General features: G+C 47.7%; 3 protein-coding genes across 4 annotated transcripts in view; 1 reads left to right on the plus strand and 2 right to left on the minus strand.

The window, feature by feature from the left end:
• The window catches only part of ENDOG (endonuclease G), a 7,274-nt gene extending 1,386 nt beyond the window's left edge, over positions 1-5,888 (plus strand). Inside the window, exons 2-4 of the mRNA XM_019541109.1 lie at positions 3-314; positions 3,866-3,975; positions 4,707-5,888. Of these exons, the coding sequence (XP_019396654.1) occupies positions 3-314; positions 3,866-3,975; positions 4,707-4,992 (708 nt within the window). The 3' untranslated portion in view covers positions 4,993-5,888. The remainder of the gene's footprint in view (positions 1-2; positions 315-3,865; positions 3,976-4,706) is intronic.
• Positions 5,889-6,054: 166 nt separating this feature from the next.
• Positions 6,055-15,342, minus strand: SPOUT1 (SPOUT domain containing methyltransferase 1). 2 transcript variants are annotated; one of them, XM_019540735.1, is made up of 13 exons: positions 15,183-15,242; positions 14,913-15,028; positions 13,500-13,539; positions 12,641-12,757; positions 11,791-11,950; positions 11,434-11,523; positions 10,965-11,014; positions 10,224-10,354; positions 9,638-9,710; positions 9,071-9,169; positions 8,412-8,514; positions 7,333-7,480; positions 6,623-6,877 (listed from the first exon to the last, which is right to left on the minus strand). In XM_019540735.1, the coding sequence occupies exons 4-13, from the start codon at positions 12,693-12,695 to the stop codon at positions 6,779-6,781; spliced, it is 1,008 nt and encodes a 335-aa protein (XP_019396280.1). In that variant the 5' UTR covers positions 12,696-12,757; positions 13,500-13,539; positions 14,913-15,028; positions 15,183-15,242; the 3' UTR covers positions 6,623-6,778. The 2 variants fall into 2 exon arrangements, with proteins under 2 accessions (XP_019396278.1, XP_019396280.1); XM_019540733.1 differs by lacking the exon at positions 14,913-15,028 and having other exon boundaries at positions 6,055-6,877; positions 15,183-15,342.
• Positions 15,343-16,314: 972 nt separating this feature from the next.
• Positions 16,315-20,804, minus strand: part of KYAT1 (kynurenine aminotransferase 1) — a 17,789-nt gene continuing 13,299 nt past the window's right edge. Inside the window, exons 7-10 of the mRNA XM_019541110.1 lie at positions 20,032-20,235; positions 19,295-19,371; positions 18,567-18,653; positions 16,315-17,547 (exon numbers count right to left, since the gene is read on the minus strand). Coding sequence (XP_019396655.1) covers positions 17,479-17,547; positions 18,567-18,653; positions 19,295-19,371; positions 20,032-20,235 — 437 coding nt within the window. The 3' untranslated portion in view covers positions 16,315-17,478. The remainder of the gene's footprint in view (positions 17,548-18,566; positions 18,654-19,294; positions 19,372-20,031; positions 20,236-20,804) is intronic.

The raw sequence follows: 20,804 nt of genomic DNA on the forward strand, positions 1-20,804 counted from the left end.
AGCTGGCCAAGTACGGGCTGCCGGGGCTGGCGCAGCTGCGCAGCCGCGAGTCCTACGTGCTGGCCTACGACCCGCGCGGGCGCGGCGCGCTCTGGGTGCTGGAGCGCCTGGACGCTGAGGGGCTGCAGGGCCCGGCCGCCCGCGCCGCCTGCGCCTTCCGCGAGGACGAGGCGGTGCACGACTACCACCGCGCCACCAACGCCGACTACCGCGGCAGCGGCTTCCAGCGCGGGCACCTGGCCGCCGCCGCCAACCACCGCCGCAGCCAGGCCGCCATGCAGGACACCTTCTACCTCAGCAACGTGGCGCCTCAGGTGCCCGCGACCCGCCCGGAACCCGGTAGCCCGCCTCGCACGGGCGGCGCAGGCGCCAGCCCCGGAGCTGCTGCTCTCTAACTTGCAGCCGGCGGCTCTTGCTGGGCTTTGTTGCCTAGCACACGTGGCTGCCGACACGACTCGTGTCCTGTGCAGGGCCGGCTAGGCCCAGCCCCCGGGTAAAACCCGCGGTAAAGATGCTACTTAGTGTCTTCAAACACTGACTTTATAGCAGGACGGCTCTGGTAGCGGGATAGTCATGTCTATCGGGAGACTTTTCCTTTGCATGCGTGGCCCGTCTAAATGTAATGCACAGTGAACCAGTTAATTCCGTGTTCGTTGCTTTGCATTTGTGCCCATCTTTCTTTGCACGCGGGGCTGGCCTAAAATAGTGCGATTCAGCAGTGAATTGTATCATATATGTAAGGTGTGGCTGGAGCCTGATAGAGCCCAGCTCCAAGCTGGATACAAATCAGGGGTAGAGTTGTTACTTTGTATTTTCAAACTAGCTTTATAGGGGGTTGACTCTGGTAGCTGGATAGTGGGGTTTATCAGGTGATCTTTCCTTTGCATGCATGGCCGGTTTAAATGTATTGCGTGCTTAACCTGTTACTGCATTTGTGGCTCATCTTAGTTTGCACATGTGGCTACTCAGTGCATTGTGCTGATCACCAGAGAAGTGAGCAATATGGGTAAGGTGTAGCAGAGGCCTAGAGCAGTATTTCTCAGCCCATGGGTTGTGACCCAAAAGTGGGTCTCAAGCATATATGAAAGGGTCACAAACGAACTTTACAAAGGGATCAACAAACTTCAAAAATGGATTCTCCTTTAAAGGAGAAAAATGTGTGAATCTGGCTTTTCCCTTGCAGGCTGGCAGAACTCCTCCTGCAAGGGGCTGCTTGGGGCACCCCATGCCCCACACACCCACCCCCTGCCCCGCATACAGAGGTGACTGGGGACAGCGGGTCGGGAGTGATGGGCACTGGGTCAGGACTGGCCATTGACGTTTACAGATAACCGTTTTTGTACCAGGACCTGAGAACCACTGACCTATATCCCCCCACCCTTGCAAATTGTGAGGCTTAAAAATCATGATATCCTTCAAAACATTAGTTGCTGGGGGGAGGTTATCCTGACTGTGTCCCTCCTCTCTTGCCAAGACCCCACTCTGCCAGCAGTAAGAGCTACCTCATAATCAGACGCTGGAGAAGCCCTGGGGTTCTGGCAGCTGCTGCCCTAACTGTGAAAGGCGGTCTCAGCATTTGTCCCACCATGTTTTTTTGCTAACTTCCCTGACTGCCCTTGGGTAAACTCCTGTATTGTAGGGACCCCCAAGAAACAAGCTGGTCTGTAACCACCAAAGCGATGGATGTCCCAGAATGACAGCTCCATTCTCCAACGTGTTTTTCATTCTCCATAGCATTTTGATTGCTCGCACAGCCATGATGTGTGTTAAAACCTCATTTTGTTATTACCAACCCCTGACCCAGAAGAAATCCGCATGGCCAAACTGCACTTATGCAGCCTGGACAGTGAAACCGAGTCATTGCAACTTTCTCATATGTTAGTCCTTTTCTGGAGCACTTGGCTGCAAACACTGCAGGGCAGTGGCTGATACCTTTTTGCTCTAATATTTCTATTAATACTACTTAGTCTAAAGCCCACATTTTGCTGTAAATTACGAGATGATGCGTCTACACACAATTAAGTCGGTTGCAGTGGGAGAGACCCAAGTCTGAGCTAGGGTGTAATATCCTAGTTCAGTGGTTTTCACCTTTTTTCACATGTGGACCCCTACAAAAAATTTTAACAGAGGTGTGGACAGACCCCTTTGGAAATTTTGAATGAAGGTACAGACCCCTTTGAATTGTAAGTGTGGGTATTTGCATATTTTTGGTTGACCGCAGTCATCCTTCATGGACCCCTCAGACAGTCTGCAGACCCCAGTTTGAAAGCCGCTGCCCTAAAGTTCTGGGGCCTGTTTAACACAGGCCCTCAGATGAAAAGGTCAGAACAGTCCCTTCTAGTCTAACAGTCTATGACCCACCCACTTCAGAAACAGGACATAGAGGTTATAGTTAATGAATTGCAAAGGGTTAGCATGATACCAGTGAGATGGGTTAGGATTTCAGACACTGGTGACAATGTGTGCAAGGGCAGGCCCATGCAAGGTCCTGAATGGCAAAGCTTCCTCATGTGAAAGACTCATAAGATCTGTGCCTGCAGGGAGCAGATACCTACAGGTTCTAGGCCAGGTAATTTACAGGCAGAACCAAAGCAGTATAATTATATTGTTATCCTGACACAGCCATAGTCATATAATTTTATGGCTGTAGCCCTGCAATCTTACACCTTAAGTGTGTGCAGTCTGTAGTGGGTTTGCCGTCACGCTCCTTTGTAGCAAGCATGGGTGACTGGTGCGTCCTGAGTCTGGAGGGGCATAATTTGTAGGCAGGCCCTGGGGTGGGCTAAAAGCTCTCTCGGGGGCCAGAGGGGCCCGGACCCACATGCTGTGGCTTAGTGCCCCCCACAACATGCTGCCAGCCTGCTCAGCAAAACAGGCCCCCCAGCACTTTTGGGGGCCAATCTCAGGGGGCCCCCCTACCAGTCGCCTACAGTGGCATGGAAGTATTTTTTTACTCTATTTCTCTGCAGCTGTGGTTCCCCAACCATAGGAAAGCTTGTGTCACAGCAGAGAGTAGTTCTTCTGAGTCCCAGACTGGTTAAGGAGCAGAGGACTGACCAAACTGCCTCTGCAAAAAGAGAGAATCCTCAAAGCCTGTGGGTCTCAAGTTTTTTTTAGATGTGAGGCTCCCTTCATAACTTGTTTGAATTGAATGGCACCCCCATTTTTATATTGCAGAGGGGCTGGCCAATGGAGGTAGATGATTTTTTCTGCAGGGACAAGCTTGAGCCTGTGTTTATCTATTTAGATTGTCTGTTGATCTCCTGACATCCTGCAGCACCCCTCAAAGGAGCTGGGGGGATCCTGGCTGAAAATCACTACTCGTAAGCAAAGTAATTTGAGTGCCAGTTCAGTTTACTAGCAGACTAAGCCCGTGGTCCTATAAAAACACCCATGGGTGCTTTCCTTTATTCAAGTGGAACGTTACACTAAGTAGGGCAGCTTGATTATATGATGCAAAGGGGTGGTGAGCTGTGGGACATTGCTGTGGCCCTTTTGGATTTAATGCATTTCATGATCTGCAGTGGCAGGAGACTGCCCTCTGGCCTGCGGGTCCCTTTCCTGCCCTATGTTTTTATGAACAAGATGAACATGTGAGTAGAATCCTTGAAACTTACAGGTTCTGTCCATGGTTCTGCTGCTGACTCTGCCTGGTGACCTCGGGCAAGTCCCTTCGCCTATCTCTATCTCTGTTATCCCATCTGGAAAATGCAGATAATGCCTTTGTAATGCACTAAAATACCTACGGACGAAAAGTGCTATGCACAAACTTATAGGAGAAGCTGAGAACATAGGAGTGGTAGAGTAAAACAAAGATTTCAGGGTGTTTTACCACAATTAAGAATCCATCATGATTTGTTTCCAGGATCCTCATTTGAACCAAAATGCCTGGAATAACTTGGAAAAATATTGCCGGAGTTTAACCAAGTACAACAAGAACGTGTATGTCTGCACTGGCCCTCTCTTCCTGCCCAAGTAAGTATCAGACAAACTGAAACCAACTTTAAAACTTCGATCAATCAGGAATATCAAGATAAAATTGAAATTAAGATAAGACTTTAACCATGCTTCTATGCAAGAGGGTAGATGCAGTGTATGTAGGGAGTCCTCTTCAATATTTTTACTCTCCTCCCATGCTTTTCAAGGGTAGAGTGATTTTGTAGGCCAGTACCCCCTTATGATTCATATCAACTTATCCATCATTCCATTTAGTTGTCCTCTAAAGGATTAAATCATGATACAAATAGGTGGATGTCACACAGAGGAACCATCAGCCTCTTGACCAAACTCCTTTTTGATTTACATTCCCTCCCCTCTTACTTTCTCCACTTTGCTTAGGTTACATTTCCTCTTCATCTCGAATCATTTTTCATAGCCCAGTCATCTTGCACAAGTAGAGGCAATATTAGCTTTTCCCTTGCCACTTGTGTCCTCCTGCATGGGCTGCCTTTCCAACCTTGTGTAGTCATGAAGGGCAAGTGCCTGTAGACTCTTCATCTAGCAACAGCAATGTCTTGAAGAGGTTCAGTTAAATGGAAGTTTTAGAGTAAGCAACACGGATCACTATCATAGAGCCCTGCATGTCCTGTCCTCCAGTCCATGCAAGGCGTGATCTCAGCTACAAGGAACTAAAATACTTGAAGCAGGGATCTGTGGACATGGGCACTAGCTAAGTGGTATCAATGACAGAACATCTCTCTGTGTAGGATGGAAGCGGATGGGAAGATGTATGTCAAGTACCAGGTGATTGGGAAGAACCATGTGGCAGTCCCTACTCACTTCTTCAAAGTGCTTATCTTAGAGAAGCTCAGCGGGGAGATAGAGCTGCGCTCCTATGTGATGCCCAACAGTCCTGTGGATGAGAAGATCCCACTTGAACATTTTCTGGTTCCTGTTGAGAGCATTGAGCGGGCATCAGGGCTGCTGTTTGTACCAAACATCTTGAAAAGAACAAATACATTAAAAACCATTACAGCTGGAAGCAAGAGCTGAAGGCACGTGTGAATCTGCTGTGAACCACTGTCTGCTGTTGGTCTGAGGTACTACTGGAAAGGATTTAATGTAACTAGCAGGCGTCTATGTGTTCAAATTTATTCCCCCTTCCCATTAAAATGGTACTAGGAACTCATCAGTGGCCCAGAATAACTGATCTGCTGTTTCCAGGTTCCAGCAAAATTAAAATGCCGAAGATTAGCATCTGTGTGTGCTTGGCCCTTGGAAATGGCTCCTGGAGCATTTCCAGTAAAACTGCAGGGCAAAATCTGCCAAACACCCAGATACGTGGCTCCATGGAAGTGTGTAAACAACCTGCCTGCAAAGCCCTCTAACTACGAACTTTTAAAAGAGGACGGTAGTGAGAAATACTCTTGCTGAGCTCTGGTAATTAAATGTGAGATGTACACGGAGCCATTCGTTACCTAGTATTGATTTGATTTTTGGCTGGTTGTTTTCATGTGGCTGGTTCAGTCCACTTCCAGGTGTTGTGAATAAAACTTTTAAACTACAAAATGTTTTACTTCGGGCATTATGTTTCCAAATAATTGTGGACAGGGCTTTTTTTCCAACTGTCTTGCAGTCTGCTGTCTTTGCTATGTTAAGGCTGCGGGTTTATTAAACTCAACCTGCCCTTGTCATAACTAGGTTATCTAAGGCTCATTGTTTCAAAGCTATGGAGCCAATTCCCACCAGGAAAGATGATGCTCTTCCATCTTCACGCAACTGTACTGTGTCCCAGCTCCTGGTGGTGGTGGATATCCAAAAGCTTCTGGCATAAAAGCACTGCCTTCTAATAGCAGACTTCTGCAATAAGGATTAGATTTTACCCTGAACAGTTCCTTTAAGGATTTTCTAAGGGCTGAATGGCTCCTCACATCCCTTTTAAGGGAACCAGAAAATACCTGTAAAGAGCATAAAGGAGCATTTTTGCTGTAGCAAAGTGGTGTGTACCCACAGGCAGTACTATAGCCCCAGCTGTAAGTGTGGACAGCCTTGAACAACTCTCTTCAGTTACATGCAGCAGTTAGCTATGTTGTTAGTGGGATTAGCTATCTTCCCCCCCCTTGCATTGTAGCCCTACTGAGGACTTGTCACCTAAAGCAGTCCTATCTACTACTACAGATGCCTGGGCACTTCTTTGCATTGCCTAGATCTCCAGAATTTTAAACTGACATACTGACCTAAGTATGGAGAGGTGAGTGCAAAGAATTAAGTCACAGTTCTGCTTTACAAGAACTCAGCCACTTGGAAGATAGCCATCAGTGACAGGAGGCATTAGAAAGCCATGCCCTTCCTAGGTGTTACTCTTTCAAAGACATGTAATGCCTTTAAAAACAAGATGCATAGTCTCTAGAGGTGCTTAAGAAATACAGCTCTGAAAGATCAATGGGAGTCACTAATTTCAGTCCACAGACTCTATGGGTACTAACCCGACTCTTCAGTCCAGTGCAGGTTGTCATACATGTCCCAAAACATTTTTGCTGCTTAGTGATTCACCAGTGGACTTTACCTGTTAAAGTGTCAGCCAGCTCCACTTATCAGCATGGCCTAGGTTCAAGAGCTCAGGCCTTTGATGGCTCCAGCAACTTTAAAGTTATATTGCTTGCTTCTGGTATGAGACAGTCACTCAGTAAAGATGTAGCTTTTATTTACATTGTACTTTTGTTAGCCTCTAACAATCTGGAAACTACCTATAGCTCCCAGCTTCTACTCCTTAGAATAAACTAAATGAGCAGCAGTCCATCTCCAAGACAGGAGCAGTATGAGGAGGCAGATTTTCATTTCATAAATCACCAGCTTGCTTTCCTTCAGGAGCCAGTGGCTTCTTCACAGCCTCGTCGATTCGGGGTCTCAGTGTAGATAGAGAGATCAGTATGGCTTCCTAGAGGCAAAACCAGAGACTAAGTTAGAATCACTGCTCAGTGCAAGAGCAGAACTTCAGCTTGAATCATTAATACACACAAAAGTAGTGGCTAATGGTTTAAGGATTACAGTTCCCCCTGCAAAGCGTACAAAACCCTGCCAATAGATACAGAAATACTACCCTTGCCTAGCCTAGTGGAAAAGCTGTCATGGGGAGGGGCAGTTTGTTCCTAGCACAATGGGGTCTGGTCCATAGTGAGGGCTCCTCTGTGATGCAGCAACAGAAATAACATTTTAGATTCTTCATTAATGCTGCACTCAGAGCTTTTAAAGCACTTTTTTAAGGAGAGAATGTACATATTTGGCAATACCACTTTTATGACTAGGCACTGATCACTTAAACCATAACCAAGTGAGAAGGTGCTGCTCCCCAGGTGTAAAATGATCACTATGCTATTTACTGAAGCACCTCACCTCAGTCCTGATGGTGCGGCTGCCCTGGCTGGGACAGGTGTTCAAGTAAAAGTCAAACAGGACACTCGGGTCATTGACCTCCAGGTTTGGGTCAGCATCCACACCCACTTCCAATCCTTGTAGACCTCCAAATACTATCAGGGCATGTCTGGAAGACAGCAGACAACTCAGACAGGATCTTACCAGCAGTACCAAGTCAGAGGAAGCTACAGCTTTGCCCAAGACATCTCCCCTTGCTGCAATTGTACAAAAAGGCAATTTGCTGCTTTTTAGCACAAATGGCATGGTAAAAAGGAGCTGGTTTAAACCACAATCGACACACCATGCATCTGAATAATTCAGGGGCAAGTTACGTAGGTAGCAAGCACTCCCAGTAAGATTTACTAGAAACCAAACAAAAAGACTTAGACAGTGGTTTTATGGTCCCCCCTAACCTCATTTTGTTCTACAGGAAGTATCAGTCTTCTTCCCCTTTAAATGATATCATTCATGCAAGTTTATCTGCAGTGACTGCTCCTTCGTTGGTCTGCAGTTATGTTTGATAACCTGTCCTCCATCAGTTTACTGTCCACTTCACAGTTTAAGTGATCATTTACATTACTGCAGTGGTGTTAAGCCAGTGTAATTTGCTGACTGGCATGTAGCTTAGTCTGCAACTGCTTTTTTTCCAGACCTAAGGAAGTGCACTTTGTGCTTGAAAGTTTTACGAACATCTCTCCCAGCTGTAGAGTTGATCCAATAAAAGATGATACAAAATAAACCTTGCTTCATGCAGGACCAAGCAATAAACCTTGCTTTCCTGGACCATCAGTCACAAACACCACTACTAATTCAGGTAGAGAATGGGAATAAAAGACTGGTATGGAACCAAAACTTGCCACACAGGCAAGTGCAAAAAACAGCCCTAACTGCCCCACAGTGCCATATGGCAAAACTGTCAGTCATTAATGCTGACAAACTTGGATTAGAGGATCCATCCTGCAGAATGGACCAGGATGTGGTTTGGCTTTGGCAAGTGAGAAACCTTTGGCTCCTCACTACTTGGAGCTCATTTAGTGTAAGGGAGCTGGTCCAGTTACCTGAAGGAGGGGAGAACTGCTTGGTCCACACAGGTCCCTTTCTCTGAAGTTCCAACAGAGAGGTCATAGCCTTCTTTGAAAGGACATTCAGCAAAGACAGCACCTGGAAAAGAAGCATTAAGGAAAATTAAACTACATGCTAAATGTTCCATTCTGGGTGGTTTTAAACAGAGGCCAGTACTTACCACACAGACTGCAGAGCAGTGAGAACTGTGTTGCTGTCCCTAATAGTCTAACAATCATTCTATTTTAGTATCTAGTGTAAAAGACTCACCTTTTGCCCCCCAGCCTGCCTTTGTAGTCCATCAAAAGAAAGGCTCCCAGCTCTACCACCTCCCCCAAAAAGTGGAGCAAGCCCCAGAACTGTCATTAGTTAGTGAGCAGGAGGGATGTCTGGATCTGTCTGGATTCAATGATTACATACATTATGTCAGCTTTCAAGTCTTGTATTTTTGGAGCCTAGCCCAGGGTTCTTTACATTTTGGGAGGTGATGTCTGCTTTAGAAGGCTCCCACTGACCAAGTGGAATAGGAGTTCTCAGGATCCATGAGTAACTGGGGCACTACAGGCCTTGCTGCTTCAGGACTAGGTGAAGGGAATCTGGTGCTCCTGACCCAGCCAGAACAGAGGGTGACAGAGAGCCCAGGCCAAGTACTCACTTAGGCAGGAGGCTAACCGGACACTGTAACCCCAGTATAGGCCAGACACAGTTCTTGGATGGTGCGAGGACACTACTCTGCCTTTCCTTGTCTTGCAGTCTGAAAGAGATACAAGTGGGTTATCTTCTGTCATCTTCTAGACACCACTGGATGTCAGTTGGGAACCCCATGTGTCCCACTCTAGTATTTTTAAAGGGGGCAGGGAAGTAGAGGTAATAATGAACAAACAAGCAGCATCCTTCACATTTATTAACAAATGGCTAGAGAAGACTTGGTGTGTTCAGCACTGTTCATGTCTTAATAAACAGATGAGCATACCGTTTCTTTTAAGTACCAATACACAGTAGATGAGTAACTGAAACTGAGTGCCAGGGCCACAAGTCTGGAGGAAGGTTTACTCTATCTGTTGCTTGAACAAAGGAAAAGACAGCTAGTGACTCACATCAGACAGTTTTTCAAGGCAGAGGTAGTCCAGGGCCAAGAAAAAATTCTGCAGGACTGACATTATGCTGCAGATTGCAGGGGTAGTGTGACCTAGTCAGCCTGTCTAGGGCAGAGGGACATTACCTGGATTGTGGTGCTGATCTAGTTGAACAGTGACTCGAAGGCCTGGTTCAAGCTGTTTGTCTATCTGCACCCGCTAGAATAACAGACAACCACAGCACAAAGTATTAAAAATCAGGATAGCCAGCCACAGAAAGGTAACAGGCAAAGAAAGATCACATTTCAGCAAGACACACTCCAGCCCGCATGTGTGCAGACAGATACTCGTTTTGTGTAGCAGCAAATCACCCAGATACAATCCGGGTCAAAGAGGGTTAGAACAGCTGCAGTGGACAATGATGAATTTCCAGTTCATGGAGCCGGACAACAGAGGAAACGTTAGTTCGGGCAACAGTCAATGAAGGCATTTGCTCTCTTGCAGGAAGCTCAAAGGAGCTGGCGTTTCTACCAACATCCAGCAGGGGGTGCTATAAGAGCAGAGGCCAGAGAAGATGGGGTACATGAAGCTGGCAGCTTTAACCTGTTCTGGTCCATGGCAAGTTGCGGCTCTTGTGATAACCCCTCATTAGCCCATTGCAAGCCTAGACCTTGGAAGGAGTGACTGCAAAGCAAACGGAGAAGTTTATCCCGAGGGGCCTGCGGGCCCTACCTTCCGCATTCCACAGTCCACAAAGGAGCCTTTGCCTGGCTTGGTGGGCTGGTCTACCACCACCCCTTCCCGGTATTCTGAGTCTTCATCTATCCGCAGGTGATGGGGGCTGTCCAACGGGTTCAGGAGCCCTGCAACAGTACACAAGAAAGTGTGCATGGGAGGGAATTTACTGAAGGACTGAAAGCAGAGCTGTTGAGACAGACTGTCAGCAGGCTTCCCCTTCCTGGGCAAACCACTTGCTGCCTCATACTGATGGAAACCTGGACTGGTCCAGTGCCCAGAAGTAAAATAGAGCATCACAACTGTGATGATGTTTGCTCTCTTGCACAGGAAAGGTCTTTTGCAGCCCACTCGCAGCAGGCAGACCTGATTTCACAGGCATTTTACGGTGGCCCTGTCCCTTGCCGCTGATTGGCAGAGGGCACCTCCACTCAGTCTACATCGCTACTGCTGGGGGGGGTTTCGGTTGATTTTGTGGGAAATTGCAGCCAATGCCAGATTTCCCAGTAATCATGGACAACACTGGTTTTCATGGTTTCTGCAAAATCCACAGAACCACAATTTTAGGTAGGTCCCTAGTTATGGGGAGCACATGCTAGAATGAAAACAGGCCGCTTGGCTAAGGAAGTAAGTTCATGAAGGGCTGAGAGTATAAAGTGGACTCATTAATCTGGGACAGGGAGGCCTGTAGCGTCAGGATGGGAACAGAAAGGGTAAGGGAGGACATCAAGACATTACCTGCGAACTGCAAATCCTGGTGTTTTGGAAAAAAAGATTTTCTCAGGTATCTGTGAAAAGAAAGACTTGAGTCTTAACAGTATCATTTCTAAGGAGTCCCAGTCTGAATTCTAAATAAAACCCACTATTGCCCCAGCTCTGGCCACACTTGGGGACGGTCAATGAATGCTGGTGTGAGACACTAGGACTTCCTTGTGCCCTCTGCCCCCCTTTCCAGAGTGTATTCTTCTGTGCATTAATGCAGGATTTTGACTCATACTTGGGAGCAAAGCAGGCAAACTAGAATGGAACCTGCACCTCCAAATATGGTAGCACAATACAGGAGAAAACTGAATAACGGGGCACTTTACTAACTTTCTGGTCATATTTTTCTAGTCACCAACATCTCCTGTTGCCAGCTCTCCTATTAATAACTGTCCAAGTGCTTTAGCAATGTGTATGATACGTGAAGCCATTACACTGGACTTACTGAGGACATTCCAAGTACTGCAGAATCCGAGCCAGCTGCACGCAAGCCTGTCCTTTCTTCCCAATTCCATGAAACTCCCCCTCCACACTCCTGAAAGAGAACAGACATGTTCTGTGACCAGCCAGGCCGCTACACAGCTCATGGAGTCAAGACCCACATGAAACACTGTCTCATTGGTACCTGAAGAATTCACAAGTATACAGCCAGAAAAAGAGCAACTACAGAGAGAGAGCCTTGCCCTCATTACCAGCTCAGTTCTCACCAAAGCAAACAACCATCCCTCCATTTGAGAACTGTACAAAGAAACAGGAAGCACAAAGAAAAAGTACTCAAGGAATAAGGTGGAATTACCCTTACCTTAAGCCTTCTTCTTCTTCATCAAACACCACAATCTCATCCACGCGGAAGATGGCACAGGCCCGGGCAATTTGCCCAGCCAGGTATGTCCGTAATGCTGGGGACTGTGCATTGTTCAGTATAGAGCCTGGCAAAGCTACACTAACAGTGTAGTGACGTCCTAGAGAAACAAAGAAGGGTCAGAGCTCTCCATGAAGCTTTGCTCCCATTTGCGTTATTCAGTCCTTTCTGCTGTTGAGATTTTAACCTCAGTGGTGTAGAGGCTGCTCTACGTTTGTACAATGCAACTTGAATCCTAATAAGAATTTAAAAGTGTTGCCTGGATACCAAGCTCTTTGAGGTGGTGCCCTTTGCAGGCTAAGGGCAACACACTTGTTAAAGCCAATGGTGGAGTCCAAACATCTTTAAAGGACCCTACTTCTCATACAAATGGGAAAATTGCTTAAGAGACCCTCTGTGGGAAATGTCTAAAGGGGGATGCAATGGCTCAGTCGAGCTGGTTAAAAATTAGAAGATGGGCAACATTCTTCCTGCACAAATACTAAGGACTTCATTACAGGCAAGGATGGTGAGAGGTTAAGACAAGAGGAGGAATTATGATACACTGCAGGCAAGTACAAAGAAAACCATCTCCAGCAGAATTTTGTTGGTCTCTTTACTGACCAGTTCTGCAAGATGGAGCAGAGCTGTAAGGACGTATTTCACCTGCCAGGTGATTAACAAGTTCAGGCAACAAAGCTAAGAGAAGGTTGCTGCCTGAGATAGTTATTTCTGCCTATACAGTTGGTATAATTATCTGCCCCACTAACACCGGTTTCTCTTACAGAGCCCCCCTCTGATTAGGCATTACCTTTGTCTTCTTTAGGCTTTTCTTCCTCTTTTTGTTTCACCATTAGCGTCTGCATTCTTTGCTTTTCCAGTCTGTTCAACAACTTGATTTCCTTCCATTTTTTCTTTTCAGCCTTTTCTAAAAGAGAATGATCAAGAATTTAAACAATGCTATCACCAGAACTCAAGTAAATTCTCAACCTCATATTTTAGGGAGACTAGACAGAATTGGGTGATGGCATGAGGGAAGGGCCAGAGAAGAAAAAAGATGCATTACACTACATCAGGAACAGAGGGAATAGCAGTTATCAGCAGTAACATAAAGTGACTGTTTTTGCTTTGCTGAGGCAGTGGGAAAGCTAGCTTCTTCATTAAGTTTTTTGTAAAAAGAAAACATCTCTATTAGCAAACCAGGCATGATAGTAATAATGGTAATAAGCTGATGGAGAATAGGTTTAGGTTAGAGATCAGGAGGCAATATTTTACAATTAGGGTGGCCAAAATCTGGAACCAACTTCCCAGGAAAGTGGTCCTTGCCCCTACCTTGGGCAAATTCAAGAGGAGGTTGAATGATCACCTGTCTGGGGGGTATTGTGAACCCAGCATTCATTCCTGCCTGTGGCAGGGAGTCAGGCTAGATGATCTGTTCAGGTCCCTCCTGACCCTAGCTACTATGAAACTATGAGCTGCTTTACATACAATAGTCCTTGAATAGCACTTTCTTATTGCCAGCTGGCCTACTTTGGCTTTGAATCCATGACTTTGAAATAAAAGGGGCGCTCAATCCCAGTAACAGTCTGCCTATAGCTCCGTGGCATGGTTTTAGTTTCTTTCTAGAACTGCTCAAAGCTCTATAAGAGGATGTATGAGAAGATCCTTACTTTCCGTTTTCCATTTTCGCCAGTCGATCTTCTCTTCCCCCTAAAACAGAAAGGGTAAACCATGTCCATTCTATCAGCTGGCTAGTGAGGATCAGCCAGTACTCATGTTGCAAATGTATTAATACACTCCTCCCAAGGCAGAGCAATTTGAATGAGCCAGGCACTGAGAAATACCCAGTTGAGTAAGAACATAAGACCTGTCATTTACTGGGACAGACTATGGGTTGATCTTGCCCAGTCTCTTGTGTCAGACAGAAGACCCCTGGGACTGCGGGGCTGTTTTCCTGCCCCTGGTCTGTTCATGTCTCCAGGCAGAGTATCACTGGCAGTCTCTGCTGGCTCCTTGGACTCATTTGAGGGCCAGTGGGCACTGAACTATGTGCTCCTGCTTGATGTCCCCACTTGGCACACGTGTTTTGAGTCTCTAACTGGCACTCCCATCCTTGTTTTTTTCATTATTTGTCCCAAGAACTCTGTTTTCTCCTTTCCCTTTCCTGTAGCCTCCCCACCTAAGGGAGGCCAATGAGAGACTTGGTGGGCTGGGCCCACGTGTTTTTAAAGGTGGACAAATAAGTCTGTATCACACAGAAGACCCCTGGGACTGCAAGACTGTTTTCCTGTCCGTGGTCCGTTCATGTCTCCAAGCTGAGTACCACTGGGCAGTGTCTGCTGGCTCCCTGGACTCGTTTGAGGGCCAGCGGGCTCTGCTCGGTGTCTTCCCTTGGTGCACTTATTTTGAACCTTTGACCTTCACCGGCATCCCAGTTTTGTTCTCATTTGTTCCCGGAAATCAGTTGCCACTTTAATTCCAGTAGCCTCCCTTTCTGAGGAAGGTTTATAGGTTCACTTGGTAGGCTTTTTGCCCACAACCTTTAACCACATAGGCCTGTGTCACCCAGAGGACACTTGGGGACTGCAGGGCCATTTTCCTGTCCCTGGTCCATTCACATCTCTGAGCAGCGTTCGCTGGCTCCTTCCTTGGACTCATTTGAGGGCCAGTGGGTGCTGCCTAGCGTGCTCTGCTCGGTGCCCCCCTTGGAGCACTCGTTGTTAACCCATGACCTCGCTTCCATCCGTTTTGTCTTTTATTTGTCCCAAAGGATCAGTGCTGTGACCCCTCATGAGAGGGGTTTATAGCTGTACTTGGCGGGCTTTGGCCGACGTTCCAGAACGATTTATGAAAAGGCCTGTGTCACACACAGGGCCCCCAGGGCTGTTCTCCTGTCCCCACTCCATTCACATCTCCTGGCAGTTTCACACAGCAGCATCCACTGGCTCCACGGACGTGTCCGAGAGCCAGTGGGCACCGTTCAATGCGCTCTGCGTGGCGCCCCCCCTTGGAGCGCTCATTCTGGACCTCGGACCATGGCTCCCATCCGTTTCCCCTTTCCTTTGTCCCAAGACATTAGTTACTTTCTGAGCGGCCTCCGGTCCTAAGCGAGGCTTCTAGTTCTTCTTGCTGGGCGACGGCCCGCGATGGCTTGGACGCAAGAAGCGGGCCGGTGTCACGGGCCGGCAGAGCGCGGAGGCTGGAAGGGAGCAGGGCTGGGTCTGACCAGGCTGTTCCTCCACTGCCCTCTCCCCCTTGCAGCCTCCAGCCCTGCCGGCCGGGGGGAGGATCCCAGGCTGGACAGCGCCCGGACCCCTCACTCCAGGCCCGCCGGCACCAACCCACGTGCTCACCTCCGCGCCCCGCGCCCGCTTGCCAGGAGCTTCCGCCATCTTGCTGCTCCTGCGCTTCCGCCCTGCTCTTCGCTGGCAGCTGATTGGTGGAGGAAAACACGTCATCACCTCCGCACCCGGCGAAGCTAGGGGCTCCGCGCCGCCCCTGAAGCTAAGTAGGGGCTGGCTAGTTCTGGGGCTGGATGGGAGACGCAAGACGGTGGTCCTTCACTCCAGCAGGGAAGTCCTGAGCCCAAGCACCAATCTCTTGGCGGGGCTGGCTGTGTACGCGCCACCCATAGTGCAGGGGGGGCTATAGGGACGGGGGGAGATACAAGAGGTCAGCAACATCAAGGAAGCTGTATTTTAAATGCAGTACTAACCATTCTTACTAATACATAGGAAAAGGGGACTGGAAGGGGCCTGTCAGGAGAAGCTGGTCCAAGCTCCTGCTCCAGGCAGGCTCCCCACTGTCTGAACCTTCCCGGGATGTTTCTAAGTACCTTCCCTTTCCACTCATGACAGTCTCCATCTTTTGAGACACAAGACACTTACTGCGCATTAGCCCAATAACACTGCGCAGTCGTGTGGCAGTTACAAACCATGCTAACAGCCGACTACGCAGTGTTATTAGGCTAATGTGCAGTAAGCATCACTAAACAACCCTGCGCTGGCGGTACTGTGCAATAACTCTAGTTACTGCAAGTTTAGTTAGTACTTTATTAAGCAAGTACTAAACTAACTGTGCAGCAGCTAAGTCGCATTCATGAATGTGTAGATGTGCCCTCTGAGGTGTAAGAAGTACATCACGTTGTTTTGTCATTTACCCAGAGACAATTTACAGCCAAGCAGGCAGGAGTCTCAGGAGTTACCCACTGTGCTGTGCACCTGTGTATAGGGGGCGTGGGAAAACACAGGACTTACTCTTTAGTCTGGGCCCCATAACCAAAATCAGCTCTGAATCCACTGGCTCAGGTCTGCAAGATGATTCTCCCTCTTAGTTTCATTTATGTAGCTCTGATCTTGGCCCCTTGTGAGCATCTCAGTGATGTTAACCATAGCCCATTTGCACCCACAGGAAAATACTGCTGCTGGCTACAGCTGAAGGTAGACTGTAGTAAATACCAAAAGCATTAAGCAGACGAACCTCTACTTCTGTTTGACCATTTTAGTCATTTACATGTGTAGTACAAAAGCTTCTCATTAGGGTTACATGCAGCTCTATCATGGTTTAAGATGCTGATTTACATGTATTTACTTTCACATTAGCCACCGTATTTAAATTAAGATGTTGCAACAGAATGAATAACCAAAATCTAGTCCACGCTGTGTGAAAAAGAATCCATTTCTCAAATGGGAGTGTATGAAAAACACAAGTACAGAAACCAGAGCCCTCTGCTGCTCTCCTCAAAGCCAGGCAACTCATAGCTGAATTTCTGTAAAGCACTGGAGATGTTGTCAGGCAACAGAAAGGGAAGCCAGGTCCCTCCCTCTTACTTTCTTCCCTCTGTATCTGATGTTGAACATTTTTTGAAGCTCCAAAGCACTTGTTCTGCTATTTGGGAAATGTGGTGCTAGGTGCTGATAAAGTGCATTTGATGGAGTTAGAAGGATAGATGGACAGGGTTTCAAGTTAGACTTCTTGCTAAGACAAGTTTTCTAGATCACCTGGTTGTCCAGTATGTAGTAATTTTCATCAGAGATGCAAAATGGTAGAACAGAATGGACCGATGGGAAAAGTGCTGGGTTTACGGACCCCAGAGACCTAGGATGTCTGAGCTCAGCCAGTCAGCCTTGCAGTAATATCATTCAGTGCCATCTGGGAAACCTAGGTTCTGCTGAGACTCTGCCTGTGCCACACAAGTGCAACAGCGTGGGGAACTGCCCCCAAGAAGTCTAAGCCAGCTCTCCTGCCTCGTGATGACTTCAGAGGTGGGGAAAAGAAGATCCTCACCAATAACCTGGCAGCTGTTTGTGCTATCTGGCTTATCTGCTGGGATCCCAGGGTAAATAGGTTGCCAAAGGCTTTAAAAATATAACTAGGAATTGTAGAGTATTTCCAGTGTACCTATGGGGTTGCCAGTCCTAGGGGGAAGTGGAACACTTTACAGTGACATAAAGTTTTGAACCAGGCCCAAGGGCTGACACCCATCTTGCCTGAGCAAACAAGAGAAGTGACTGAAATCCAGTGATGCAGTAAATAGCTAAAATCAAGACACTAAGCAAGAGTCTGTACCCTAGTTGGCTGCATCAAAAGGAGCAGGGCACAGCAGAGCACAGCAAATTGAAAAGAAGCCCTGTACTCTGTCTAGCAGGATCATGGACCAGTTTTCTTCAGCTTCCATTGCTGCAGTATGTCTTCTGCTGCCTTCAGCGTAGCTTCCTCCTAACCAAACATCAATCAGTCAGTACCAGCGGGCTCCAGTGCCCAAACCCTCCCTTCTCCACACTGCATAGTAAAATAAGAGAATGCGATATTCAACCCCCCACTTTTATTCTGCAACACCACAAATGCTACATATATGGGATCAGGAAGGGCAGCCACTTCTGTGCACAGGCCCAGCAATCTCAAAGCAGCAAGAGAAGCCATTTTGGCCAAATGCACAGGAGCAAAGCTCTATGCTTTTTAAGTTCAGTCTCATGTCTCTGGTGACTGTGGGAATATCTACCCTGCTGCCTTGATGCTCCCAGGGGGACTGTTCTCAAGCCACCCGAGTTCCTATCCCAGTGATTCTCAACCAAGGTGCTGTAACACCTTGGGGTGCCGAGAGATTCTTTTGAGGGTGCTGCGTAACATTACCACTGTTAAGTAGGCAAACACCTTCCTGTGATTCACAAGATAAACCAGAGATTCCAACTAGGAATTTGTAGGTTGAAAAACATTCTGACCTGTTGTGGTGTGAGTCCTTTGAAACAGAAGAATTGCTCTATTGTTTTCTTGCAGTCAAACAACCAAGATAAAGCTAACAGCTGGCATTTTCTGGGGACAGCTTTGAGCGTAACCAGTGGTTCCACTTACCTGTTCTGTCTTGTAAGCCCATGAATCAAGCATCTATCCTGACATCAAAAAAAGTCTAAGGTCTGCCCAAGCTTAAGGGTCCATCAGCTAGCACAGTTAAGGCAGTCTACATTCTGCTGCCAACGGGACACAAGGGAGTGATGTGACTAGTGTTATGTCTGATGCCTTTGCCTGAAAGACTAAGTGTCTTTTTTACAGTTGAGCTCCATGGGGACAGCATTCAGCACAAGGGTGCAGCTTGGTTTGCATGCAGGCATCTGGAACTAGGACAGGACGCTTGGACCTCTCTGCAGCCTGGCCCGGCCCTGCCTGGTATTCACCTCCTCACTGGAACAGTCAGTACCTTGACCCCACTTATCTGAGGTTGGCTCTCCCAGGCACCTCACCTTCACAAAGCAGAACCGGATGAAATGGTCAAAATTCCTCTTCTGTGCAGTGCTGTAGAAAGCAGAGACAGGGATGGCAGCTAAGCCCTAAAGATGGAGCAGAGAAAGAGAACATGCGCTTGTGTTACTCCCCTCTCAGCTGCTGCAGAATCTCACGTGACCCCTGATCATTAGAAGCCACATATCTGCACAAGGTTCAGCGCTCACAGAAACTCCAGGTAAGTCTCACTTCTGGTGGCTTGCTCTTCTCAAGATTTGTGATAAAATTCTCAATAGAAGCCAATAGTTGCTAGGCAAACCTGATGTAATGCTCCTCTCTCTCTCTTAGGTCCTTGGAGGACTCAGTACTGAAAGCCTCTGTTGTGACAGGGACTATCAGCATGAGCAGAGAATGACAGTGGTGTAACAAGCTGGTCACCTGGAGAAGGCATCACAGCGAAGGTAGCAGTCCCTGACTTCTGAGGCAGCTGGGCAGAAGGTGGGTATATGACCATCTGGCTAATGTAAGGGAGGGCAATGATGAACTCTAGTAGACACCAGGACAGGGAAGAGGTTGCAATTAGAAAAGGTGAAGCAATGGTAGCCAGTCCCTGAACTCTACAACAGCAGGACTAACTATTTCACATCAATGCACCACTGCCAACACAAGCCTTGAACTGAACTGGAGCAAAGAGAATGGCGAAACCACTCAAAATACAAACACCACAGAAAGGGACAGAGGTGTGTACCTTATTCTTGATCATCCACTTTACGAACCGAGAATCGTAGGGTTCCTCACAGTCAGGGAGATCAGGCACTTCAGCTTCTGCAAGACATGCACAGCAACGTGGACAAGGAGAATGGTGGCACAAATGACTCAGCGATAGACTTCGAAACCAGGCCAAATGACAATGAGAACTCAGATACCCTTGTTGGGTGAGTACATCCATCCATCTTCTCTAAGGACTTGAATTTAAACTGCATCAGGCCACAGGTGGACATGCACATGGCCATTTCATCCTGTTACTGGGGAGTAGAGCATAGTTCCTGGTCTTATTTCAAAGGAAGCCCCAGACCAGGACAGCCCCTCTTGTACAACTGATCATAGGCTACATTTATGCGAGTTTCTAGATGCTTGGGGGAGATGACACAGCAGCTGCCCACACTGTGCTCAATTTAATACAGTGCTACACTAAGCACTACATTTACTCACATAACAAATTCATGCTTTGTCCTTTCTTTTCCCTCCCTAATGAAAAGTGAGGAATACAGGGCACAGCTACCATGCATTAGCGTGTTAGCACAGTTATATACGCACCACTTTTATAAGCAATAGAATAGGTTACTGCGCATCAAAGCACATGTGTAGATGCACCCACAGACTAGGTTTTGTTTTTTTCTAGATTTTGCAGGACCCAGTGCCCCAGTGGTGAACGTCACCCTTCGGTAGGAAGGACAGGAGCAGGTGCAGCAGCCCCAGACTTACTGAACTCAGAGAGGTCTGCAATCAGGAAATAGGTGCCCTCCGGGATGATGGGCTTCATGCCCACGGCAAGTAGGCTTTGAACTAGCCAGTCCCGCTTCTGCTGCAGCTCCTGCGGCAGCTGGACAAAATAACTCTCTGGCTTCCCATAGCGCTCAAGCTCTCTTTGAAACCCTTGAGCCACTGCTTCCTGGCGGGAGAGAGGAACTCAAAGCCAGTGGAAAACACCCCTGACTACGCTCAGATCATTCTCTGACAGGAACAGAGGGTTGTTCACAGTTTGCTAAAGACCCCAAAACTAGAGTTTTTCACTCTTTCCCAGATTCAAAGGGGACAAGGGGTCGGTAAAACTATGCTGGGCCTGGAACTTGGCTTCCTGCCCATCATAACACAAGAAGCCTTCCTTCAACCCCAGAGACAGACCGTGCGGGGTACGGAGTGCACGCTACTTGAGCTGGAGTTGTACAACTCTGGCCTGGCCCCTTCCTCCCAGGCATGCTGTGAGGGTGGGGGCACTTAGGGTCACAGTGCATCCCTTTCTGTCTGTTTCCTGTGTTGGCAACGATCGGCTCTGCCACTACCTATTCCTTTGCCATCTCAGGACCAGAGCAGATAGGAAGCACTAGAACAGTTGCTGAAGCATAACCTGATTTGGTTTTCATATGCAAGGGAAAGGACAAGGTTGGTGCCCTAGAAAAGGTGCACAGTAGCAGAATGGTAGATCTGAGGACAGTGGTGCTTGCCTCTAGGCTCTGCATGTTTGTAGGCTGGCTGGG

Source organism: Crocodylus porosus, unplaced genomic scaffold (genome assembly GCF_001723895.1).
Source record: "Crocodylus porosus isolate Cpor-Errol unplaced genomic scaffold, CroPor_comp1, whole genome shotgun sequence".
NCBI classification, from domain to species: Eukaryota; Metazoa; Chordata; order Crocodylia; family Crocodylidae; genus Crocodylus; species Crocodylus porosus.

Excerpts from the sequence above, each read along its gene's own strand:
- SPOUT1 (XM_019540733.1), bottom strand. The coding sequence starts at position 15,287 with ATGACGTGTTTTCCTCCACCAATCAGCTGCCAGCGAAGAGCAGGGCGG. Across the intron at positions 11,524-11,790 it reads GAAGAAGAAGAAGGCTTAAG|GAGTGTGGAGGGGGAGTTTC; the intron begins GTAAGGGTAATT and ends GTTCTCTTTCAG. Across the intron at positions 10,355-10,964 it reads CCAGGATTTGCAGTTCGCAG|GGCTCCTGAACCCGTTGGAC; the intron begins GTAATGTCTTGA and ends GTACTGTTGCAG.